The following is a 22,290-nucleotide window of genomic DNA, read 5'->3' as shown; positions in this document are numbered from 1 at the left end:
CACCAGGTTAACCGAAAAGAGAACACATCAAATCAATTACTTCATATCAAATCAATTACTTCATATCAAATCAATTACTTACAACATCCAGGCCCCACTGCCGGGAGAGCCCTGTCAATCAACGCGGCTGGGCAAGGATCACACGTCCTGGGCAGGGTGTCCCTTCCACAGGTGGAACTCTCACCGGGGCTCAGTTTCCAGCAGTTTTTATACCATCAGGAATTTTCAGAGTAAGCAATTACAGAGTTTGCAGAGCAAGCATTTAGTGTTTCCACGCACAAATGGTTATCAGTGGCGTACGTGTACTGAGCCCCCTGGCTAACGTCCCAGCCCAGTAGTTGTGTACGTGCATTGTTCTCTTTGGTTATCGTCTCAGCCCGGCACAGATGGCCAGTCCATTCCGGGCTACGACGCTCCAAGAGCCTTGAAATGTTACAACTTGCAACTCTCTCCGTGGGAGAAAGGCCAGTTCCCGGGAAAAGGCCAGTTCCCACCACACAGAAAGCAGCTTTGTATTTCTTTTTGTGCTGGTGGCTGTAGGTCAATGGAGCGGCCAAACATGGCTGTACTCATGTCAAGACAACCTTACACCATATACAATGACGAACTCAAAATGAATATAGACCTAAACGTAAAACTAAAACTATAAAACTTACAGAAGAAAACATAAGAGAAAATCTTAATAACTTTGAGGTTGGCAAAGACTTCTAAAATAGGACACAAAAAGTAGAAATTATGAGAGAAAAATCAATAAATTGGACTTAAGCAAAATTAAAAACTTTTGTTCTTCAAGACACTGTTATGAATATAAAAAGGCAAGTCACAGATGCAAAGACTTGCACAGGAATATTCTGAGGAGTTTTTAGTATTTTCAATAGCCCCAAACTGGAACAAGTTTTGGTATATTCATACAACAACATGCTACTCAGCAGTAAAAAGAAAAAAACTATTAATACATACAGTAATATGAATGAATCTCAAAATAATTATGCTGAGTGGAAGAAGCCAGGTCCACTCTCAAAAAGAGAGTCCAAACTGTATGATTCCATTTATATAAAATTCTAGAAAATACAAACTAATCTATAGTGACAGAAAGCAGATCACAGAAAGTGACTGCCTTGGGATAGAACAGGCAGAAAGATACACGAGGAAACTTTTACAGGTAATAGATATGTTCATTATCTTGATTGTGGTGATGGTTTGAAAAGCACAGTAACAGAGATGAAGAATGCCCCTGACCGGCTCATCAGGAGACCAGGCAAAGCCAAGGCAAGAATCAGTGAACCTGAAGACAGGTCAACAGAAATTACCCAAATGGTAACACAAAAAGAAAAAAGAGTGAAAAAACAAAACAAAACAAAAACAGAAAAAAGCATTCAAGAGCTGTGGAACAAGGTCAAAAGGCCCACAACACACGCACCTGGAGGAGAGAGAAGGGGTAGAAATAACATTTGAAGAAACAATGGCCAAGGATGTTCCAAAATTACTGACAGACACCAAACCACAGACCCAAGCTGAGGGAAGACCTACCAGGATAAACACAGAGGGAAAAAAAAGATTACACTCATATGTGAATACTTACACTGCTGCAAACCGAAAACCAGAAGCTCACGACGGCAGCCAGAGAAAAGACATACAGCACCAGAGCAGAGCCTCTCAACCTCGGCACTATCGACAACTGTCTTACCAGGGGGGAAGCAAGGGGAAACTGCGTCTAAAATACTAAAATTCACGTAAAACGGAGACACTATGCCTTTGTCTGACTTATACTCGGCCTACAGCGAATACTCGAGAAACCTCACGGCAGTTATCTGCCTGTGGTGACTGCTGGCTGGAGGGGAGAGGTGTGACAGACTCTTTAACGTGTAAACGATTGCTTGAAAGAAAGTAAATATACTTACTGCCAATCTATTCTTTCTTATAGAGATCAATAAACAATGACCCCGATTCTGCCAAAACATACCAAACTGTTTCACACTAAGACCCTTTCAAAAGGCTATGCTGTGCTCTCAAGGGTGAGCACTAACAGGATAAAGGGGCACTGTCCATCTCATTACATTCTACTCCAGGTCATCCCAAAACAGGATGTAATTTCATAAGGTAAAAACAACCAGAGAACGTTTATAAGTCAAAAACTTGAACATTAGGGCACTTCAACAGCTGATGGTGGAAAAGTCTTACTCATATATGAGCTCTGGCTGCCATCTATGAGCCCTGGTGAGGAGCAGAAAAGAAGAGAAGAGAGAGGAAAGTGGAGAAAGAGGGCAAGAGAGAGGAAGAGGACAGAGGGGACAAGAAAGGAAAAAAAGAAAGGAACTTGTGCCCGTGAGCCAAGTTTCAGAACAACGGGACAGAAAACCATGCAGTGTACTGAACAAAGCTCAAGGAGTCACTGCAGGCAGGCTGCCCTGTCCCGGAGGGAGCCTGGGGGGGGAGTCATTTGGCAGCAATTAGCATTCTTCAAAGAGAATATTAAGATTCCTTTTTGGGGAGCAAAGTTTTATAAAATAATATTTACACTGAATGATTCTTTGTAGATATTTGTACTATTTTGGGCTTTTCAAATAATTCAATATGTACAAGAAATCCAAATTTATACTAAGAGACAGAAAACAGTTGTTTCTTGTAAAACTACATCTGGTACTAAAGACGAGGAGTTAGAGGAGCTCTTAAGTAGCTGACGTGTAAGGTTACGAGTGCAGTTCTGTTTTCTATTTATAGACTAAAGAAACGAAAGGTTCTTCTTTTTATTCCTCTTGAAGGTCAATATTGACACAACCACCAGCAAAGCTGAACTGTCTGCAGTGATCTTTCTGATGGCTAAAAAGAACTGCTCACCTCTATTTAGAAGGTTTTATTGCCTCTACAAAACTGTGAATTATTTATTATGCATGGGATAATACATTTTCAAAAAGAGTCTTAAATTCTAATTTGATTCTTAAATTAAAAAAAGAGTTGTAAGGAAAATAATAAAAATGAGTGTAATCTTACTGGAGTTCCTGCGTTCATGTACCTCTGCAGCTTGTTCCTCATTTCTTTTTCATTAAATTTGGCACTTCGCTTCACATAGATTCCGCCATGCTGCCACATAAAAAAAATTGGGGGAGAAAAGTATTTACTATTAAAATACCCAATGGCTGGTCAGCAAAAAGGTAACTTTACTCCTAAAGAGTTGTAGAATAAAATTAGATTTTAGAAATTAAACTATATTTAATACAGTCAAATACTAGTATCTAAAGAACATTTAGCTGAAAATTCTGTTTCAACATAATTCAAACAAAACTGCATGCTGCACTGTACTGAAAAATACATGAACATTTAGTTTTGTTGACAGTTAAAATAAAAGTGCTTGCTTTCTTAAAAATACATTTTTTAAAATCAAAAACACAATCAATCAGATGGATCTTAGCTCCCAATTTCTCTACTGACTTATTACAGAATCACTAAAAAGTGTCCTTAAAATGTCGACACTCGCAATCTTTAGGGATTTTAAAAACTGACCCAACTAGATATTTATGTAGCACTGGTATGGACTTAATCGTGTTCTCCCCAATTTGTTTGCTGAAGCTCTAACCCCCAGTGTGATGGTATTTGGAGATGAGGCCTTTCGGGGGGTTAATTAAGGTTAAATGAGGACATAAGGGTGGGCTAGTGCCATATAAGAAGAGGCGATTAGGACACAGACGTGTTTGCAGAGAGGGAAGACACAGGGAGAAGGCGGCCAACTGCAAGCCAAGGAGAGAGGCCTCAGGAGAAACCAACCCTGCTGACACTCTGATCTGGGACTTCCAGCCTCCAGAACCGTGAGGAAATACAGTTCTGGTGGTTAAGCCACCCAGTCTGTAGTATTTTGTTATGGCAGCTCTAGAAGACTAACACAGGTACTTTCATAAAAATTCAGGTATCTTTAATTAAACTTCATCACTTCACTGAAACTTTGCATCTGGTCAGCATGTTATTTGCACTCCTCTGTGCTAATACGAACTCCTCTGTAAAATATACCAACTGGTGGACTTTGATTTTGTCTTAGTCAAGAATATGAGTAAAAAGAAAACGGACACAGAGAAGCAACGAAATGGACAGTATAGAGGAGAGGAGAAGAGGTGGCCTTCCAATCTGGTCGTGGTTCCTCCCACATGAACTGGCTTGCCTCAGTGCAGAGAAGAAACTCACAGCGTTCTACAGAATGCCTGTCACTGTTTACCCAATAGAGAGGACTGATGAGAATAGGTTCATTCTTTACCATCTCTTCAGTTAAAAGCCACAGAATGCATACACTGCAATGTAAAATGTCCCCAAGCTTTAAGAGACATTATGTCTGTTCTTTACACACACTTTCTTCCCTGTCATTTAACTTGTTTATTAAAAGTCTATTTCAATTCAAAAACATCTGGGTTCTTTCCCAGGTATATGGAAGCTACAGGAGGGAAGCCCAGGTATCTTTCCTTAAGGAACTTACTGATTAATTCCACTGACTTATTATGTGTATACATATGTATAAATATGTACACAAGTATGCTATAAAGAGAATTTGGTAAGTGTTATAATAAAGATAGCCAAACATAAAAGCAGGACAGAGGAAAGAGAGTAACTGCTAGGCTTAGGAACGGTTTCATGATGGCATCTGAACTGGACCTCAAAGGCAGGGTAGAAAGGGTATTTATCCTAAACTAAAGGAACAGCTTGAAGAAGGATAGGGAGATGAGAAACAGATTAAGGCTAGAAACAGAAAGGTAGATTACAGGGAGATAAATCACGGTAGATCATGAATGTCATGCAAGGGAATTGGGACTTAATGCAGTTGGGAAACACACAAGTTTGAGCAGATTAGTGGCTTGACCAAATTTATGGTTTGAGAAGCAAATAAAGTGTTTTGAAGGCTGAAGGTGGAAACTGCCAATTCTATCCAAATTTCATTACAGCTCATCAGCACCTCTCGGCACCACTAGGAGTTTGGGTAGGTGGTGAGCACACCCATATTGTTTTGATTCTCTTTCTCACAGAAACAGGAGAACAAGGCACTTCTGTTCAGTCAAGAACTAAAGTAAAATTCATGGGGCCTTGACGTCACACTTTGTAGTCAGCAGGGCACAAACTAGGCTACAAAGTAACCCTGGCTGAAGCTCCAATCAACTTGAGGAGCCTCAAGAGTAATTCTACAGTGTCAGTTTGGTCTGAAGTGAGTAAAACAGACAGACCAAAAAACTTCCAAGGTTGATCATGAGAGCTTAATGTTCTCAAAAAAGATCCAAGAGCCTCAGTCTACTCTTTGCAATAACTCCCCAAATCACTCCTTAAACGGTTTAATTCTACCAATCCCCCAAATCAGGCATCCTTCTAAGGGCTCTGAATTGTTAATTCTACCAATCCCCCAAATCAGGCATCCTTCTAAGGGCTCTGAATTGTTAATTCTACCAATCCCCCAAATCAGGCATCCTTCTAAGGGCTCTGAATTGTTAAGACTAATCTTCAAATATTTCATAAAACTGCTGTGATTTTTTTGAGAACTCAGCCTATCTTGGGGTTGAGAAGGTCAAGAAGGGGAAGACAGAGAAAGGATCCCGGTAAAATGGAAATGAAGGAAAAAAGGAAATTGAGACACAAAGCCCCTGACTGGGAACTTTGGGTATAAATTGCCTTTTTATTCAAAAGGTGCTCTGATTTCCTGTTCCTTTAGAATTCCAAAACATTATAGAACCTATTCACGAATATTCTTCCCTCCACATAAAAAAACTTTACCTCACTCAAACTCCTGGTCATGGGAGGACATGCTTTAGCAACAAAGTCTCAGATAAACCACATTTCTTTGCTCTAGTACTTCTAAACTTCAAGCCTTCCTCAAGTTGCCTTAATTATTGAGCGATTATATTTGCTATAAAATCATTTAAACTTTATAGGTATGTTCATCATTTTATAGGAGGGACTAATGAAGTCCAAAATACTCTGTTTTAAATGTTGCTGAAGTATAATAGTGACTTTTGTGTCTAAAACAATTAAGGGAGAAGTAATAAACACAAGCAAAAATGTAAAAATACAACCACTGGGAGAAAAAAAAAAATCTCTTTCAGTAAAGACAAGAATAGCATTTTTAATTCATACATTATTTAATACTCAACTGTGACCTACTTAAAATACCATCAGTTTTACTACACAAGAATATAAAAAGATGCACAGTTATAAATAACATCAGTGATTAAATGAGAGGTCGGTCACAGCTGTTATACATATCTCTAGTTATCTTCACAGGGTTTAAATAAGCAAAAGCTCTCCATTGCACTTTTTTTTTTGTTAATTTAACACAACAGTAAGGTTCCCAAGACACCTGCTTTTGGCTGACTGGTGGGGGGAGCATGCAGAACTCTGTTATGTATTCTAAAGTCAAACTACACCTTACAATGTTCACAGCTGGCCATTTGGAAATGCTTATTTTTCTGAATATCTGTACATTAACATGTATTTGTCTATATATACAAAATACTTAGTATTTTATAAATACAATAGTTACAAGAAATACAAAACTTGAAAGTCTGTTTCCTCATATTTTGCTTGTAAATAACTAGCTGTGAACAGCATTATTTCCACTTCATACAAATTGTGAACAAGTCCTTTTAAAAGAAAAATTCACTTCTTGACGTAAGTCCACTACTTCATAATCTATTCCATTTTTTATATGAACCCAGTAGTTTAAAATACTTTTCATCAAAATATATACGAATTTTATTTTCCTTTAAAAGACTCTGGAAAAGAGGAAAGAGGAAAAGAGTATTCAAGCCTTCTGACTTCAAACACAACATAACACTCCATCATTCGACCTACGGGTAACACGAATTGGGGGTCCTGCTATCTTTTATTCATGAGATGACTCTCAGATTTACATATTGTCAGAGCTCACCATAACTTTAGCCTTTCTTCTTTAGTCAATTATGAAAATCTTATTAACAAGCATGTCTTCCACACAAATTTCATACTTAATACTTAAAAAATAACGTCAGATAATTTATTTAGAAAAGGCATAGAAAAAATCTAGTAATCCCCTTCTGAATATAAAAGAGCCTGTTACACAGAGTTTCATGACCTGATGGTTATTATATAATTTTAAAGGGCATTTTGGAAAATAACATATATTGAATACTCATTACATACCTGACACTCACGCTAAGTACTTTATATGTATAGCTCACTTTTCTTTATATCCTACAGATCATAATTACTTTTACTATTAGTTTCTTAAGGTAATCGTCTATCAAATTCTATGCCTTTAAATTTTCCTATTTGCTTGATTTTTGTACATTTGCATTTTTGCTATTTAACTGGGTTATCAGACATGTACACAAATACACACCACTGAAAATCCCAAATAAAATTACTTCAATTTAGAATAAACTATTAATCCCATAAAAATAAACCAAAAACCCCCATACATATAAGTGTATTTTCAATGTTCAAATCTAAAATTTTTATAAGCTACATCTATATAATGAAAAAAAGTTACCTGAGAAAAATAACACCCATACAGTGGAAGCCACTTTAACCCGTCTTTCAGCACGTAGCGCACGTGCCCAAGAGCGTTCTGCCTGATGGCCAGAATGTCCGCGATAATCCAGTCGACTGCAAAGACAGAACCCATTAGTGCACAAATGACCCATACGTGAGGTCCAGCATCCTTCAGAGACAGAGAAGGCCTCTTCACAAGACGGTACTAAGAATATGCTCTGAAAAAATTATTAGAATTTTAAAATTACCTTAGATCAACCACATTTAAACAATATAAATTCTGGCTTTTTTTTCTGTGAGGAAGACGTTGCCAATCCTCCTCTTTTTCTGAGGAAGATTGGCCCTGGGCTAACATCCGTGCCCATCTTCCTCTACTTTATATGGGACGCCGCCACAGCATGGCTTGACAAGCGGTGCATCGGTGTGTGCCAGGGATCCGAACTTGTGAACCCTGGGCCTCGGAAGCGAAGCTCACACGCACACTTAACCACTACACCACCGGGCCGGCCCCTAAATTCTGGTTTTTTATTTGTTTTCTGTTGGTGGGGTTTTTTTTCTTTTTGCATTTCTTGAAAGGCTTTTTATTTCAGGGATAAAATGCAAAAGCCACAAACCATCGAAGTGATCCAAAAGCAGCATGAACCAGGAAGAAAACAAGCTTCTCTAACTCGCAAATCCTGAAGGCTGCCTGGTGTGGGACCTGTACTAGGAAGTCACAGGCACTCAGAGGTCAGGGAAGGGGCTGCGGAAGTGGTTCTCTGCACTGAGAAATGTAACTTTTTCAGGTCAGCTGGGGGCTGACTGTAGGGCTGACACTTCCCATATTATCTTCCAGTTCCAAACACAAGTAGAAGAATTTTAAAAATCTGTTTTCTTCCAAATGATTTCCCAAAAGCCCTCACTTGGAAGTAATGTACACAAAGGCCACACACAGTATGCACACAAATGATAGCAGTGGACGCTATTTCATTATTACTGTTCCTACTACTACCACCTCCAGCAATGCTCACAGAACTTATTTCACATATTCATCTAGTACCACAGCTCTGTTAATAGAACAGTATTTCCATCGAAACATAGAAAAAGGAAAATTGGCAGGGAACCTGAACAAGAGAGCATCCTGTTAAACAGAAAGCAAACTAAACGAAATTAACCAGTGGCTCAACATAAAGGGAATTTGGCTCTCATAGGCCACTCCCTGCCCTGGTCCCATAAATCATTTTTATTTGGATATTGGAACCCCGGTAGAAATATGCCATCAACAACAGGACAGGAATAGCACGACTGTGTTAATAGTAAAAAACCCAGTATGTCTGGAGGAACAACAGTCAAAACACAGGAAGAAGTCAGGCTGCTTTACAGGCCAGAGGTGGAGGCAGGCACTGACTGTAGGACTGGTTGCTCTGCTCAAGGCAAATGTAACTAAGTCAAATAGACTAAACCTGTCACGTTAATAAAGTTAGGGAAACACACAGACACATCAAAATTCCTATCAACCCTTTGTAGTATCAACTCTTGTCCTATAAAACTGAATATAATCATTAATAAGCTAAATTGATAAAAATGCATTTCAACTTCTTTTACTTGTTTTACCTTATCTGTGGCATAGGTAGTAATAAAAGCAACAAAATCATGAAGAGACAGAGTTGACAGAAGGAAGATAAAGGAAAGCCAGAGACATAAGTGATTTTTCCATTAAGGTATTATCATTGATCAGATTGTTTCTAGCTTTGAACATCTGGGTACCATACTTTTTAAAGTCATAGAAATAGAATTTAGGAAGTGTACATCAAACGCAGTTATAGGTTTGAAAAAATTATGAAGTGGGATTTTTTTTGAACTGAATTATTTGGAGAACTAAAAAGTATCTTAACCAATGTCAGTTTCTTGGTTTTGATACTATACAGTAGTTCATGTAACATGTCACCATTGGGAGAAACGTAGTGAAAGGGTCATGGGACTCTGTACTATTTTTGCAAATTCTTGTGAATCTAAAATTATTTCAAAATGAAGTTTCTTAAAACAGTAACTTAACCTAATTTAAAGTATATAAAGTATATACTGCACATAATCAAAGTCTTCTATGATTCCTCTGATAGAGGAGCAAGCTATAATTAAACCAAAACATCTGAAGAGGCAAAGGGAGCTGCAGACATTAGAAATTAACACCGTGTTTAGGAAATGAGTACTAACTTATTGTACCACCTTTCTGCAGCTTAACAGTGAAACATATAAAATGTATATACACTTTGACCCAGCAATTCCACTTCCAGAAACACAACTTACAAAAGGAAGAATGCACAGACTATTTAAGGAGCTATTCAAAGAAACAAAAGAAGGTAAGTTCAGGAAAATTCATAGTTTTCACCTTCCTGACTTTCCAAAAAGTAAAATCACAAAACTGCAAGGTCACGTATAATATCTGCACAGAAAATTCATGTTTTAACAATAAGAACAAAAAAATTCCATTTAAATATATAAGAATATATATATTATTTTTTTTTTTTTTTAGATTTTATTTATGTATTTATTTTTTCCCCCAAAGCCCCAGCAGATTGTTGTATGTCATAGCCGCACATCCTTCTAGTTGCTGTATGTGGGATGCAGCCTCAGCATGGCCAGAGAAGCGGTGCGTCAGTGCACGCCCGGGATCCGAACCCGGGCCGCCAGCAGCGGAGCGCGCGCACTTAACCGCTAAGCCACGGGGCCGGCCCATATATTCTTACTTTGAATGCCCATGTACTTTCTGTAGACAAACCTGTTTCATGCAAAGGAAATACAAACCTGTGCTTTGATGATTTGCTAAATATATTATATTTTCTTTATTTTTTGGCAAATCTCCATACAGCAATATCTAAAAGATAATACAAAAAGAAACATTATTTTGATATTTTAAAACACGTACTACCGTAACATACAAGAAATTGACAAACATATGATGTTATGAATATTTCCACCCCTGATGAACAAAAATTAGATTTCTCTTAGAAGCCTCAGAGACCATACATGGCAAATGTTTACAAAGTAGTTAACTGTAGGGTAAATTAATGGTCATAAAGTGAAAGAGCATAACCAATACCCTCATGAGAAAAATACAAGTGTTTACTGACTGCTTACAATCTCTGAAACACTATTCATAAGATATATCTTCCTTCAAAGAGCCTACAGCATAGTGGAAGAGACAGGAATACATAGAATAACTGAAATGAGACATAATGCAAACATTATGAAAACACAGTACACTTTATTTTACAGCACTGTCAACTGCAGAGCAGAAGCAGTGTTCATTAGGTGCAGTTTCAGCAGACGAGATCAGGGAAGAATGTTCATGAACAGATGAACAAAGGAACAGAAGCGGCAGCAACCGAGGCCTGCTGGGGTACACCGAGTCATGTCACGGCCAAAACACTGGCTGCACGCAGAGTTCCTGAGCTGGAGCAAGGAGACCAGAAGGGAGATATGAACCAGAACGTAAGAAGTCTCCTGAGTATCAAGTTAAAGATTAAAACTTTATTCTGTGAGTCATCGGGAAACAGGGTTCCATGATCAGGACTCTCTATATCTCTACAAAGAACAGAGGGAGTTCAGGACAAGGGTGACTTCTGGGAAGAGGGGGAGCTGTGAGACAGGAGGGGTTCACATGAGGTTTCAGCTCCAGCAGTCATGCGGTCTCTCTTCAACTGGGTGGTGGGTACATACTTGCTTGTTATATGAGTCTGTCTGTAGTTTTGTATGTCTTCAATATTTCCTAAGTTATTTAAAGAAATTAGAAGTATATTTTTAAAGATTTCAAAAGAAATGACTGCTAACAGTAGTATTTTTTTATTCAGGGCATTTTTGTTTCTGCATCTTGTCACCATGGATTATGCAAGATTATGAACTAGCTAAGGCTTTTTAGATCTACCTTTTAGACATCCACTGTGATTATCTTTTGGTCTCAACACTACTCATTAATATCTTAACAACGGAAGAAAGAAAAGGACAGGAAGCCAACATCTCTGTAGATAAACGGAATTAGATAACAAAGTTCTTGTGGCCAGGGACTCAGACTGAGGTTTCTATAACCTTCCTTAGAAAACTGTACAGTGCTATGCATGTAATATGTGTTTACATATGTGCTCAATAATTTTTTATTAATAAATTTTATCAGTACCCCAAAAACCCCAAACCAATAGTTTGATCTGCGCCGGGTTAAAAGTGGAGTTCTGGCTTGTGAGCAATCCCCATTCTCTTTTACCCATCAGCCAGAATTGCTTCGAGACCACTGGGTATGGTGCACTGAGTTGAAAGTACTGCAGCTACACAACAGAGTACTTCTGGCTTAACTTCTTTGGATAGGATATTCACATTTAAAGGCTGTGGTTTAATTGATTCAACCTGAATACCACTCTTTGGCGACCTGCCTGCCCCCAAGCTGAAGGCAATATTTGAACCATCTAAGAGACTCTCCTCTCCCTTTCTTGCTCTGAGCTTGATTATGAGACCGCCAGACTGCAGCCTTGGAAGGTAAATGACAAATAAGCTATTAAAAGGCATTTTTTACTTTGTGATAATCATTTCATAATGTATACATATATCAAAATATCACGATGCATACCTTAAATACATACAATTTTTTATTTGTCAAAAACAAATAATTTTTAATATAAAATAGACATTTTTCACAGGATTACAGTATCACAGAAAACATAGCACTGCAAATTTTATCTTTTATAAAACTGAATATATATCTCATTTTAAAATAAAATAAGCATGGTGAGGGCAGAAAGGAAACCACAAAACCAAGCATAATGATCTAAAGTCACGATAAGACACTCAATACAGGCACTGGTACAGGAACGACGCCTGGCCGTTCTCTGGTCCAGCTCTCTGACTGCACACAGAAGCAAGCTGAGGTATATATAAACCAAGGAGCCTTGTTCAATGACTCATGATCAGTTAATGGCACCACCAGCTCAAGAAGATTCCACACCTCCACTTTTTGGCTTAATCCATTTACTATACCATGCTGACCTTAAAATGCCACAATTTTCTACTTTTGTTTGCAGACATAAACATAACCCAAAAAGCTTTGTAGGAAAGGCCGTCTCTGCAATTCCTATAAGGCTCACCAATTTTCCCCACTCCTAAATGGCTTCCAAACAACTGACATGTTCAATATATTGTTTGATTAGCTCAGTAACAAAGTTAAACATGCTCAGTATTTAAAACAGATCTTCAATGGTAGCTAAAGTAAGATAAGTAATTGATTCAATGAACTGAGCAAAACAGATGGAGAAAATGTAGTTCTACTGCTAGATCACTTAGACAGGAACAAAATCCTAATTCACAACCATTGAAGGGAAAATAAATACATAGTTCACACTTTTTACATATGCATAGTATCTCAATGAAATAAAAGCTATTTCCAAGGGAAATGCAAAAGATGGTAAGCCTTTGACAACATAATTTAGGATCTCAAAGTAGATATTTGGATTGATTGCCTCTTATTTAAGTTTTTTCATTTGTCACTATAAATTGGAATTCAACAGAAGTAAGAAGTTAGAAAAGAGTAGCCCATCATATTTAAAATTTTTAAAGCTCTAAAAGCAAAGTAAGTGAAATGATGACCTGCAAATCGTACTGTAATAGTTGCAAATCATTATTAAGTACTTCGAATAAACATCCATTAACCAAGAAAGGACTGTGTAATTACAATGTGCATGGATCAAATATATGCAGTTTTTAAGGCCCTTCACTTGATTTATTTCCAAAGCTTCCAGGAAAAAGCATTTTACTCTATCTTAAATTTCTTCCATTCATTGACGTGAAAAGGTTATTTGTTTTTAAATTTACTAACATGGAGGGAAAGAAACAGTTTTCATTTAAGAATGCAGATTCTCAAAACACTTAATAAGACAGTTATTACTATCATATTAACAAGTACATGATTAATAAGATAGCTGTAGTGTTTTCTAAATTTAAAAAAAATGTTCATAAGAACTACAAAATACCCACACATATAAATTATTAAACTATTATGATTACCTACAAGCACTGTCTCATTGGAATCATCTTAAATCAGGTTTTCCTCAAATTCCCCTCCTCACTGAAGCCTTCCTGCCTTCTAATCCAGACCCCAGGATTAACCACCCCCCCTTTTGCCCAAGGACAAGCCCCATTCACACTCCTACGGGAGCATCAAGGACACCTTGTGCATACTTATTTACAAGTCACAGCCCCCTTAAGGCCTGTAAGCTCCTCAGCAGCCAGGACTTCATCATTTTTCTACCCCAAGCCTAGTACCCAGATGGTTTTCAACAGATGTTTACCGAGTCATTAAGCTGCACGTTTATTTTTCACAAGAGGATAAAACTATACCTTATTTTCAACAGTAAGAGGTTTTGGAATAAACGTAAGTAAAATATTTTAAATGCACCAGTGACTTTTTAAAGGCATCATTCTGTGAATCTTCTAGTATGTATATTTCAAATCACATTAATCACTTTTTCTGCAGGTAATTTGTTCCTTCAAAACAAGGCACATGAAAAACATATGACTTTTTTTGTTTTTCCTAATTCTTTAAGTAATTTTAGTCTCATCATAATTGTTCAATATTAGGATCATCCATTTTTTAAAATTCATCTAAAGTCCCTTTAGAGAAAAAGAACAATTTTATCTTTTGATTTTATTAATTCAGAAGCAGACAATAGAAATGCTTTTTGAATAATTATCTTCACTGCAACTGACACACTAGTTACTATTCCACTTTAGTCAAACTTGTTTCTCTTGCACAAACTGGCTCTCAGAAGGCAGCTTGAATTTAGAGGCAGACTACTTTCACCTCACCTTCATCACATCTTCACAGTGTTTCTAGTTGGCTCTCTGATATGTACACTACTTGAAGACTGCCTCTTTCGAATACTGAGAAGAGGTAGTAAAATGAAAGATAAAGTAATCACGTGTTTAGCACAGGAGAGGATCCAACTAACAAGGCCACGGGGATATAAATATACAGCACTCTTTCTTTGTGAAAAATATCGTCTTCCTTGATCTCAATAATATCCATTTTCTTTCAGCATGCAAAATGAAACATGATGTTTTTTTTTAAAACTTCTTTCATTGTCAGTAAATATAGATGATGCTGTTGAAGGGGATCAGAATATGCCAACTCAAAATGTGCCTCTTTGGTACAAGGATTATTTTGAGCTGAAGGTAACTGAGAAACAGCACACACAGGAAGAGCTCTCTGCTCTATTCCTTTCTGCCTAAAGGCAGGGCACAAACTTCCCTTTGTAAAGGCGACATTAATTTCTATTCCTAAAGGTGTTCCCTTCTAAAGACCAGGAAGATTAGAAACAGCACTGAGATGAGTCTGCATAGCAAACCTTACCACAATTGCCTAGTGACCTTCCCATAATTTGCCAGCCCTAAGGGCCCAAACCCCCTTTTCCTCTGTCTAGTCACGTCTCCACAATTTACTGCCCTCTCTTAAAATGATAAACTCCCAAGCTGCATCTTTTGGTTTTCATTTCTTTTCTGTGAGGCCCCAGTGCACATAAAAATATTAACATCAATAAAATTTGTATGATTTTTCTCCTGTTAATTTGGCTTTTGTCAGTTTAATCTGCAGGCCCCAACAATGAATCAAAGAGAGTAGAAGAAAAGTTCTTCCTCCTCTATACTGCAACATAATGGTCACTAAGAGCACAGGCTTCCAAGTATTCGATTAAAAACATTTTTTTTTCTTTCAACGGGTACCTGACCCCAGGTGGGGATGGGGCCGAGGGAGAAAAAGGAAGCAAGCACAAGGCCGGGGGCTTTGGTGTGGCTGTTGGGGTGGACATAGGTCGGTACCATCAGGAAGAAGAGCCCCGCTCTGAGCATCCTGACCTCGAGACGGCTGCTGGACGCCAAAGTGGAGCCTCAGAGCCAGGTGGTGCACGTGGTCAGTCAGACAAGCGCCCTGGGGAGCTCTGGGTCAGAGAGAGACAGGACCTGTGGGACACCAGAGTCAGGGGGAGGAGGCGTCTGCCAAGGGCAGGTGGGGGTCTGCTGTGTCCAGGCTGTGGTGAGACAAGAAGTTTTATTAAAAGCAAATTGCTTATTCAAAAGCTATCGTGGAACAACTCGATTGTTTTAATTTTCTCACTATATGAAACTCAAACTTCATTTTTAGGCAAGGTTAACTGTGACTTCAGTAGACAGAAATACAGAAAGATTTTGTCAAGCAGACTAGTTTCCACTTAGTCAGTCGACTGTTTCTAGCTGTCTCAATTGGGATAGACACATTTACAGAACTGGCTGTGCTTAAGCCTTCTCTGCGAGCAGCTTGGATTTGAATCTTAGTCCATCACCTTACTACCTATGTGAACTTGAGCAAAAGGACCTAACTTCTCCACACCTATTTCTTCACCTGTAAAATGAGTGTAGTATTAGTAATTACTCCTCATAGGGCTGTGGTGAAGTGAGACTACGTAAGCCCCTTCACACAATGCCTGGAGCATAGTAACCATCCAAAAAATTGTTAACTGTTATTATTATTATCCAATAAAGTGAATAAGAAAACCAGCTACCTAGTCTCTTTCTAAAAAGTCTCTTGATTATGTAGAAATGCAGCTAGAAGGAATTTCAGTTTCAATAAGTTTGTATATATAATTTACACTCTGTGATGTTTATAATCATTTGAAATGAATTTTTAAATGTATTTTTATGCCAATGAAATATATCACCAATTAACCAGTACAAAATTTCCACTGTAATGCATACAACAACTATGGTCTAGGGGCCAGCCTGGTGGTGTAGTGGTTAAGTTTAGGCACTCCGCTTTGGCGGCCCAGGGTTCACTGGTTTGGATCCTGGACCCAGACCTACAAACCACTTATCAAGACACACTTTGCCAGGCGTCCCACATATGAAGTAGAGGAAGATGGGCAGGGGTGTTAGCCCAGGGCCAATCCTCCTCAGCAAAAAGAGGAAGATTGGCAACAGATATTAGGTCAGGGCTAATCTTCCTCACCAAAAAAAAAACCTATGGTCTTTTCCTGCCCAATTTGAGACATTTCAAAGAATTGGAAAATCATGATGCCTCTTTAAAACAAGGTCAAAATATAAACACAGTCATTTGTCTAATATTCAGTATGAAAAATAATTATCATGCAACATTTCAACGGAACCTTACAAAACACAAAGCTTTCTTATACATTTGCCATACTGCCTCTTGGTATTGTCCTAACTTTCCAGGGTGTGTTTTTTCTGAGTATCTATGAGGTACCAGTCATTGACCTAGGCAGCTTCACATACTATCTCCTTTAGTCTTCAGAATAACATGACAATAAGTATTCCCTTTAAAGATGAGAATATTGATTTGAGAAGCTGATTTATTCACGCTGACACATAGCGTGGCAGAGGACTAGAAATTACACTGAAGTTTCTCATGCCAAGATCCAAAAACCTTTCAACTGTAACAAAACTATTCTCTGCAAAAATTCCAGGGGCCAACCCCGTGGCGTAGCATTTAAGTTCACGTGTTGTGCTTCGGCAGCCCCGGGTTCACTGGTTCGGATCCTGGACACGGATCTACTCACCACTCATCAAGCCATGCTGAGGCAGTGTCCCACATAGAGCAACCAGAAGGATGTACAACTATGAGATACAACTATCTACTGGGGTTTTGGGGAGGGAAAAAAAGAAAGGAAAAAAGGAGGAAGATTGGTAATGGATGTAAGCTCAGGGCCAATCTTCCACAAAAAAATTTAAAAAATACATAAAAAATGTCAAATGAGAAGGCTTCCCATATATTAGAAGCCTATGTAATTTTTTCACTTTGAATATTAACCAAAGGAGACAAGAAACTTGTGAGAAAAAAATTAAAAACTGATATAAAGAGATTTTCCTACAGAAATACAAATTGAGAATGGGAGCAAAGCAATATGCAAGGGCACAAAGAGCTGGCGTTCACTGCACGGCGCCTCACTCAGAGGAACCACCTGCCGGTCTACGCACAACCACCCTCCCCGCTAAGCAGCCACTCGGATTCAACTGCACTCGTCCTGTATCTCCTCAGCTCTTTGCTCATTTCTTTATTTTGTAACTTATCTCATTATACAGCTTTTTTTTTTAATTTAGATTTTATTTGTTTATTTTTTCCCCCCAAAGCCCCAGTAGACAGCTGTATGTCATAGCTGTACATCCTTCTAGTTTCTGTACGTGGGACACGGCCTCAGCATGGCCGGAGAAGTGGTGTGTCAGTGCATGCCTGGGATCCGAACCCGGGCCGCCAGCAGCGGAGCCTGCGCACTTAACCGCTAAGCCACGGGGCCGGCCCAATATACAGCTTTTTTTTAAAACTGACTTCTTTCTACACTGCTAACTTGTGTGTTATTTGAGGGTAGAGACTATTTTATCAATCTAAATTGCTGGCGCCTAGCAGGCGTTTAGCACTTTCCAGGTTTCACCCCCACCGTTTCTCATTGGTCCTGAAATTCTCACCAGGGGATGGGGCAGAGTAAAGTTCTCCTCAAAATACACATACAGCCCTCTAAAATACCCAAGCAATACTTGCTTATTTGAGGAATACTTCCTACAGAGAAACAGAGGAAACCAAATAAACCTGAGATAACTGCACAGGTTCAAAAATTGCAGAAAGCACAAGTTCTCATGGACAAGTAAACCAAGTTTGCTCTGTATTGCTGGCTGCTCCAGAATTCCCTCTTTCACAAGGTCTCTGACCTTAATTCATTCTTAGTCTTACTTCTGAGGTGGAGTTCATGTTTCTTCCTCCTTCATCTACTTCTGTAAAGAATGCAATTAGACTCTATATCTGTAGACTCTATTAGATCAAAACGTGTCAACTGGTAAGGCCACTCAAGAACCCCCACCTTCACAAGTGAGATGCAGCTACGCCTCCACAGAAACACAAGCCACTATCCTCTGTAGACTGCTCTGCCCTTTCGTTAAAAAGCAAAAATCAAGTCATTCTCCCCTTTATTGCCACCTCAAAGGGGTTACAATCTTATAGAGCGGACTATATATACACTAAAATATGCTAATGTTATGTTGATACTACATATGTTAATGTTACATCTAAGTGATCCTGACATTCAGATGGGGTGAGATCATGACCCATGAAGAAAAGCTGGGGCTTGAGTTGGAAGAAAGTATACAGAGAAGAGCAGTCCAAAGGCACCTTGTTGAGAATGTATTGGTAATTTGGGGGGAACTGGGGAGGAAGCAGCAGTTTGGCTAGAGTGAAACCAATGAATGGAAATGTTGGCCAGGGCAGAATTTAGACAGCCTTGAATGCCATGCTTAGGAGTCTTCATTTTTATTCTGTTACCAAGTGACAACCTCTTTTCCCTAAACATGCCACGCTACTTACTCCACTTACTCCGGTTCCAAGTCAAGATTCAAAGCAGTTCATAACAATCGCTACAGCCTTCTAGAAGAACACAAGCAAAGTTACTTTGGATCACAAAGCTAATAAGCACAAACACTCCAATTTCAGTATTCCACTGTAATTGTTTGTCCATGTTTGTCCTAGTATGAATACCTTGAGAGTAGGGATCTCATTTCAACCAAGACAAGCACACCACCTAGCAAAGCATCTCTGGAAAATGGACCCTGAAGCTAGATTGCCTTAGACTGAATCCCAGCTTACCCACTACAAATGTGAACTATTTGTGCCTCAGTTCTCTCATCTGTAAAATGGGAGGGATGTGCCCACCTTGTAGAAGCGAAATGACTCACATAATGGAACAATTCTTGGCACAGAGCATCACTAAATGCTAAGTTTGTTACGAACCATATCCTTTCCTTTTTCCTCCACATCCAATCACAAAGCCCTACCAGCTACAGCTAAAACAGATCTGGGATTGTTTTCATTCTCTTCACGTCCACTCTTTCCACTACTCTGACCATCATCTCTCACCTGGATGACTACAATAGCTCCCAAACAGGTCCTTTTCCAGAGCTCCATGCAAATGTCACTTGATCAAGGAGGCTTCTCCAACGCCCAGCCCCACCAACTAGGCTAACAACCTCACAGAGCACAGCACATTTTCATTTTCTTGTTACTGTTTGTGTCCCACTAGAAAGCGAGCTCCATCAAGGCAGGGACCTTGTCCACGTTTTTTTCACTGTGTCCTGTAGTGTCCAGCACAAGACCTGGAACATGGTTTCCACTCCAATATTGAATGAATGAATGAATGACGAGTAAGTTCTAGGGATTCCTTACTGAGAAGTTACTACTCACTTTGGATTGGAGGTTAATAATATCAACCTCTGTTTAAAAAAACCACAATAAACTGAGAAAATATTACAGGAAAAATTAACTTCTAATTCCCTTTAAGAAGAGTCAACCCTCAGTTTATTTAGCTCCATAAAATTAGACAAATTTAGAAAAGAGAGAAAGTAAATTACATATATAGATTCATATTGTTCTTTGCTTTCCACCATAATGACACAGAGGTGTCCCCACAGGTTATGGGTATATTTAGTGCTACTATAAAACCCATCTAAGAAGTTAATTTAATGGAAAAGGAGTCTTCCCACAATTCATACATTCATTTAAAAGCTCTTGGAAGAAAGTTACACACCTAAATTCTTGCACACCTGGGAAACGCGTGTGTAGGCAAAGGGAACTTTAACATCCTCAAAACATTCTGGCAGTGTTTGCATACTTTATTGCATAAGTGATTTAAAGTACAAAAAACAAGCATTAAAAAAATCTGACACAAATGCAACCTAAAATAACTGGTTTGCTCCCAGTCCAGGATTTATATTTATAGAAAGCGTAAAAACAAGGTTCTAATTACATTTCCCTAAGATTTTCTAAGTCTATTCCCTTGCCAGACTTAAATTGTGTTAGACTGGAATCGTATTTGATTGGGAAATGTTAATTTCCTCTATCAAAGGCTTGTGTCATCCTGCTTAAACAAGCACACGCAGAGGCACACCCACGTCTGCCCAGCTCAGAACTGCAACTTCTAAACTGAAGGAAGTAAACTAAGGTCTTTTAAGGTCTTCACATGGATGATAAATATGCAGAGAAAAGAAAATTAAGGATACAAACAACAATTTATAGTCTTAGGAACTGGGTATAAAGAACCACCACGAATCAAGCTCTTTTGTCAAACTGGGAAATAAAAGGAAAAGTCACAATTGTTATTTTTGTGTGAGACTTCAAATAACTAAATAAGGTAAGAGGGCCTTCTACTTTTGTTTTACAGATTTAATCCACAAATCCAATCTCTACAGAGAAACAAACCAACCAGAAAAAAGACTCGCCACACATTCAAGCTTAGCCAAAGCTGGCTAGAATTGTATCCACGGTAAGCCTTCTACAGTAACGAAAGTATTCATTTCCTCGCCCAGCTTTCACTTATACCGAGGAAGAACGCAAACCAGAGTTGCACTTCTTGTCCAAATAGTAACTTTAATCTGTTTCAAGACAAGATCTCCGATTTTTAAAAGCGCACTTTTGAGTTCCAACACTGCCATCTTCTTAGACCAAACGCCAAAACCCGTCAAACGCCTGCCCTACTTAAATGTTCACCTGCATCTGCTTCGCTAAGGACCCGAACAGACAGTAACCCAAGATCGGGAGAGGGGGCGGCTGATCCCACTCGTAGCCTCAGAACAAGGTTACTACAGCTTCCTAGTGACCTAGGGGACCCGCAGGAAGCGTGGGGCCAAACCCTAAAGTCAGAGCGTGAAACTTCGTCGCGCTGGAGGATGGGGTGACGGCACGTGCTCCTGGGGCCCGGTCTGCCGAGCAGGGCGGAATGAGCCTCAAGTCCCCGGGAGGCCTGAAGGTTCCAAGCCGGGAGATGCGCCTGCGCCCCCGCGGGGACTCGGGAGAGCGGGGGCGGCAGGTGCGGCTGCCGGGCCTCACCTGCACGCCGGTGTAGTTCTCGAAGAAGAAGAGCACCATGCTCTGGTAGATGCAGTAGAGCCGGTCGTCCACCGCGTGGTAGAAGCGGGAGGGCAGGAAGGCGGAGAGCAGCCGCCAGGCCCCCCAGGCCAGCACGTAGGTGGGGGCCGAGCCCAGCAGCACCGCGGCGGGCAGCACGCAGCGCATGGAGTACATGTGGAGCACCAGGGACAGCAGCATCTTCCCGGCTCGGCGCGCCGACCGCTCCGCCGGCTCCTCCCCGCCGGCCGTCGCCCGGCCGCCCGCTGCCCTCCGCCAGCGGCCAATCACCGGGCCGGGCCGGGCCCGCCGCCGCCGCTCACCTCCCCGGGCCGCCGGCCGCACCTGAGACACTCAGCCCGCGCCCGCTCCGGCCTCCGGCCTCCGGCCCCCGCCCCCAGCCGCATGGGCCGCGCCGCCGCCGGGGATGGGCGGGCGAGCGCGGGCCCGGCGCGCTGCTCAGGGCCGCGGGACAAGGGGACGCCGCGGCCCTCCGGGGCTCGGCAGCTCAGCCGCGCTTAGACCCCATGACCCTCGCCAGTCACCCCACGCCCCTGTCGGGGGCGGGGCCCCGCGGCAACAACACGCCTCCTGATTGGCCGCCCGTTACCATAGTTTCCCATCGGAGGCGGGGCTACAGGGCAACAACACGCCTCCTGATTGGTCGAGTCCGCTGACGGTTGAAGCGCAACTGCCGCCGGGGTGCGCGAACGCCCCGGCTCGGGCCACTGCGCATGCTCCGGAGTTCGATTTAGGAGCCGACGCGGGAAGGGAGGTGCAACTGGCCGAGCGGGGTGAAGGTGGGTGCCGGCCGGAGGAGGGGCCCGAGCGGCCAGCTGCCCCCTCCGTCGGACTGCGGACGCGGGTTGTTTGGAGGAAACGGCCACCTGCAGCCTGCACGCCCT

At 40.5% G+C, this 22,290-nt stretch overlaps 1 protein-coding gene across 1 annotated transcript in view; it reads right to left on the bottom strand.

Annotated features, from left to right (window-relative positions):
• The window catches only part of AGPAT5 (1-acylglycerol-3-phosphate O-acyltransferase 5), a 60,916-nt gene extending 39,037 nt beyond the window's left edge, over positions 1–21,879 (bottom strand). Inside the window, exons 1-4 of the mRNA XM_058524910.1 lie at positions 21,368–21,879; positions 10,279–10,348; positions 7,493–7,608; positions 2,992–3,081 (exon numbers count right to left, since the gene is read on the bottom strand). Coding sequence (XP_058380893.1) covers positions 2,992–3,081; positions 7,493–7,608; positions 10,279–10,348; positions 21,368–21,586 — 495 coding nt within the window. The 5' untranslated portion in view covers positions 21,587–21,879. The remainder of the gene's footprint in view (positions 1–2,991; positions 3,082–7,492; positions 7,609–10,278; positions 10,349–21,367) is intronic.
• Between the last annotated feature and the right edge of the window lie 411 nt (positions 21,880–22,290).

The sequence above is a fragment of the Diceros bicornis genome, chromosome 29 (genome assembly GCF_020826845.1).
Source record: "Diceros bicornis minor isolate mBicDic1 chromosome 29, mDicBic1.mat.cur, whole genome shotgun sequence".
Lineage (NCBI taxonomy): Eukaryota > Metazoa > Chordata > Mammalia > Perissodactyla > Rhinocerotidae > Diceros > Diceros bicornis.
The sequence above is the reverse complement of the archived record's forward strand: the minus strand, read 5'-3'. Positions and strand labels throughout refer to the sequence as shown.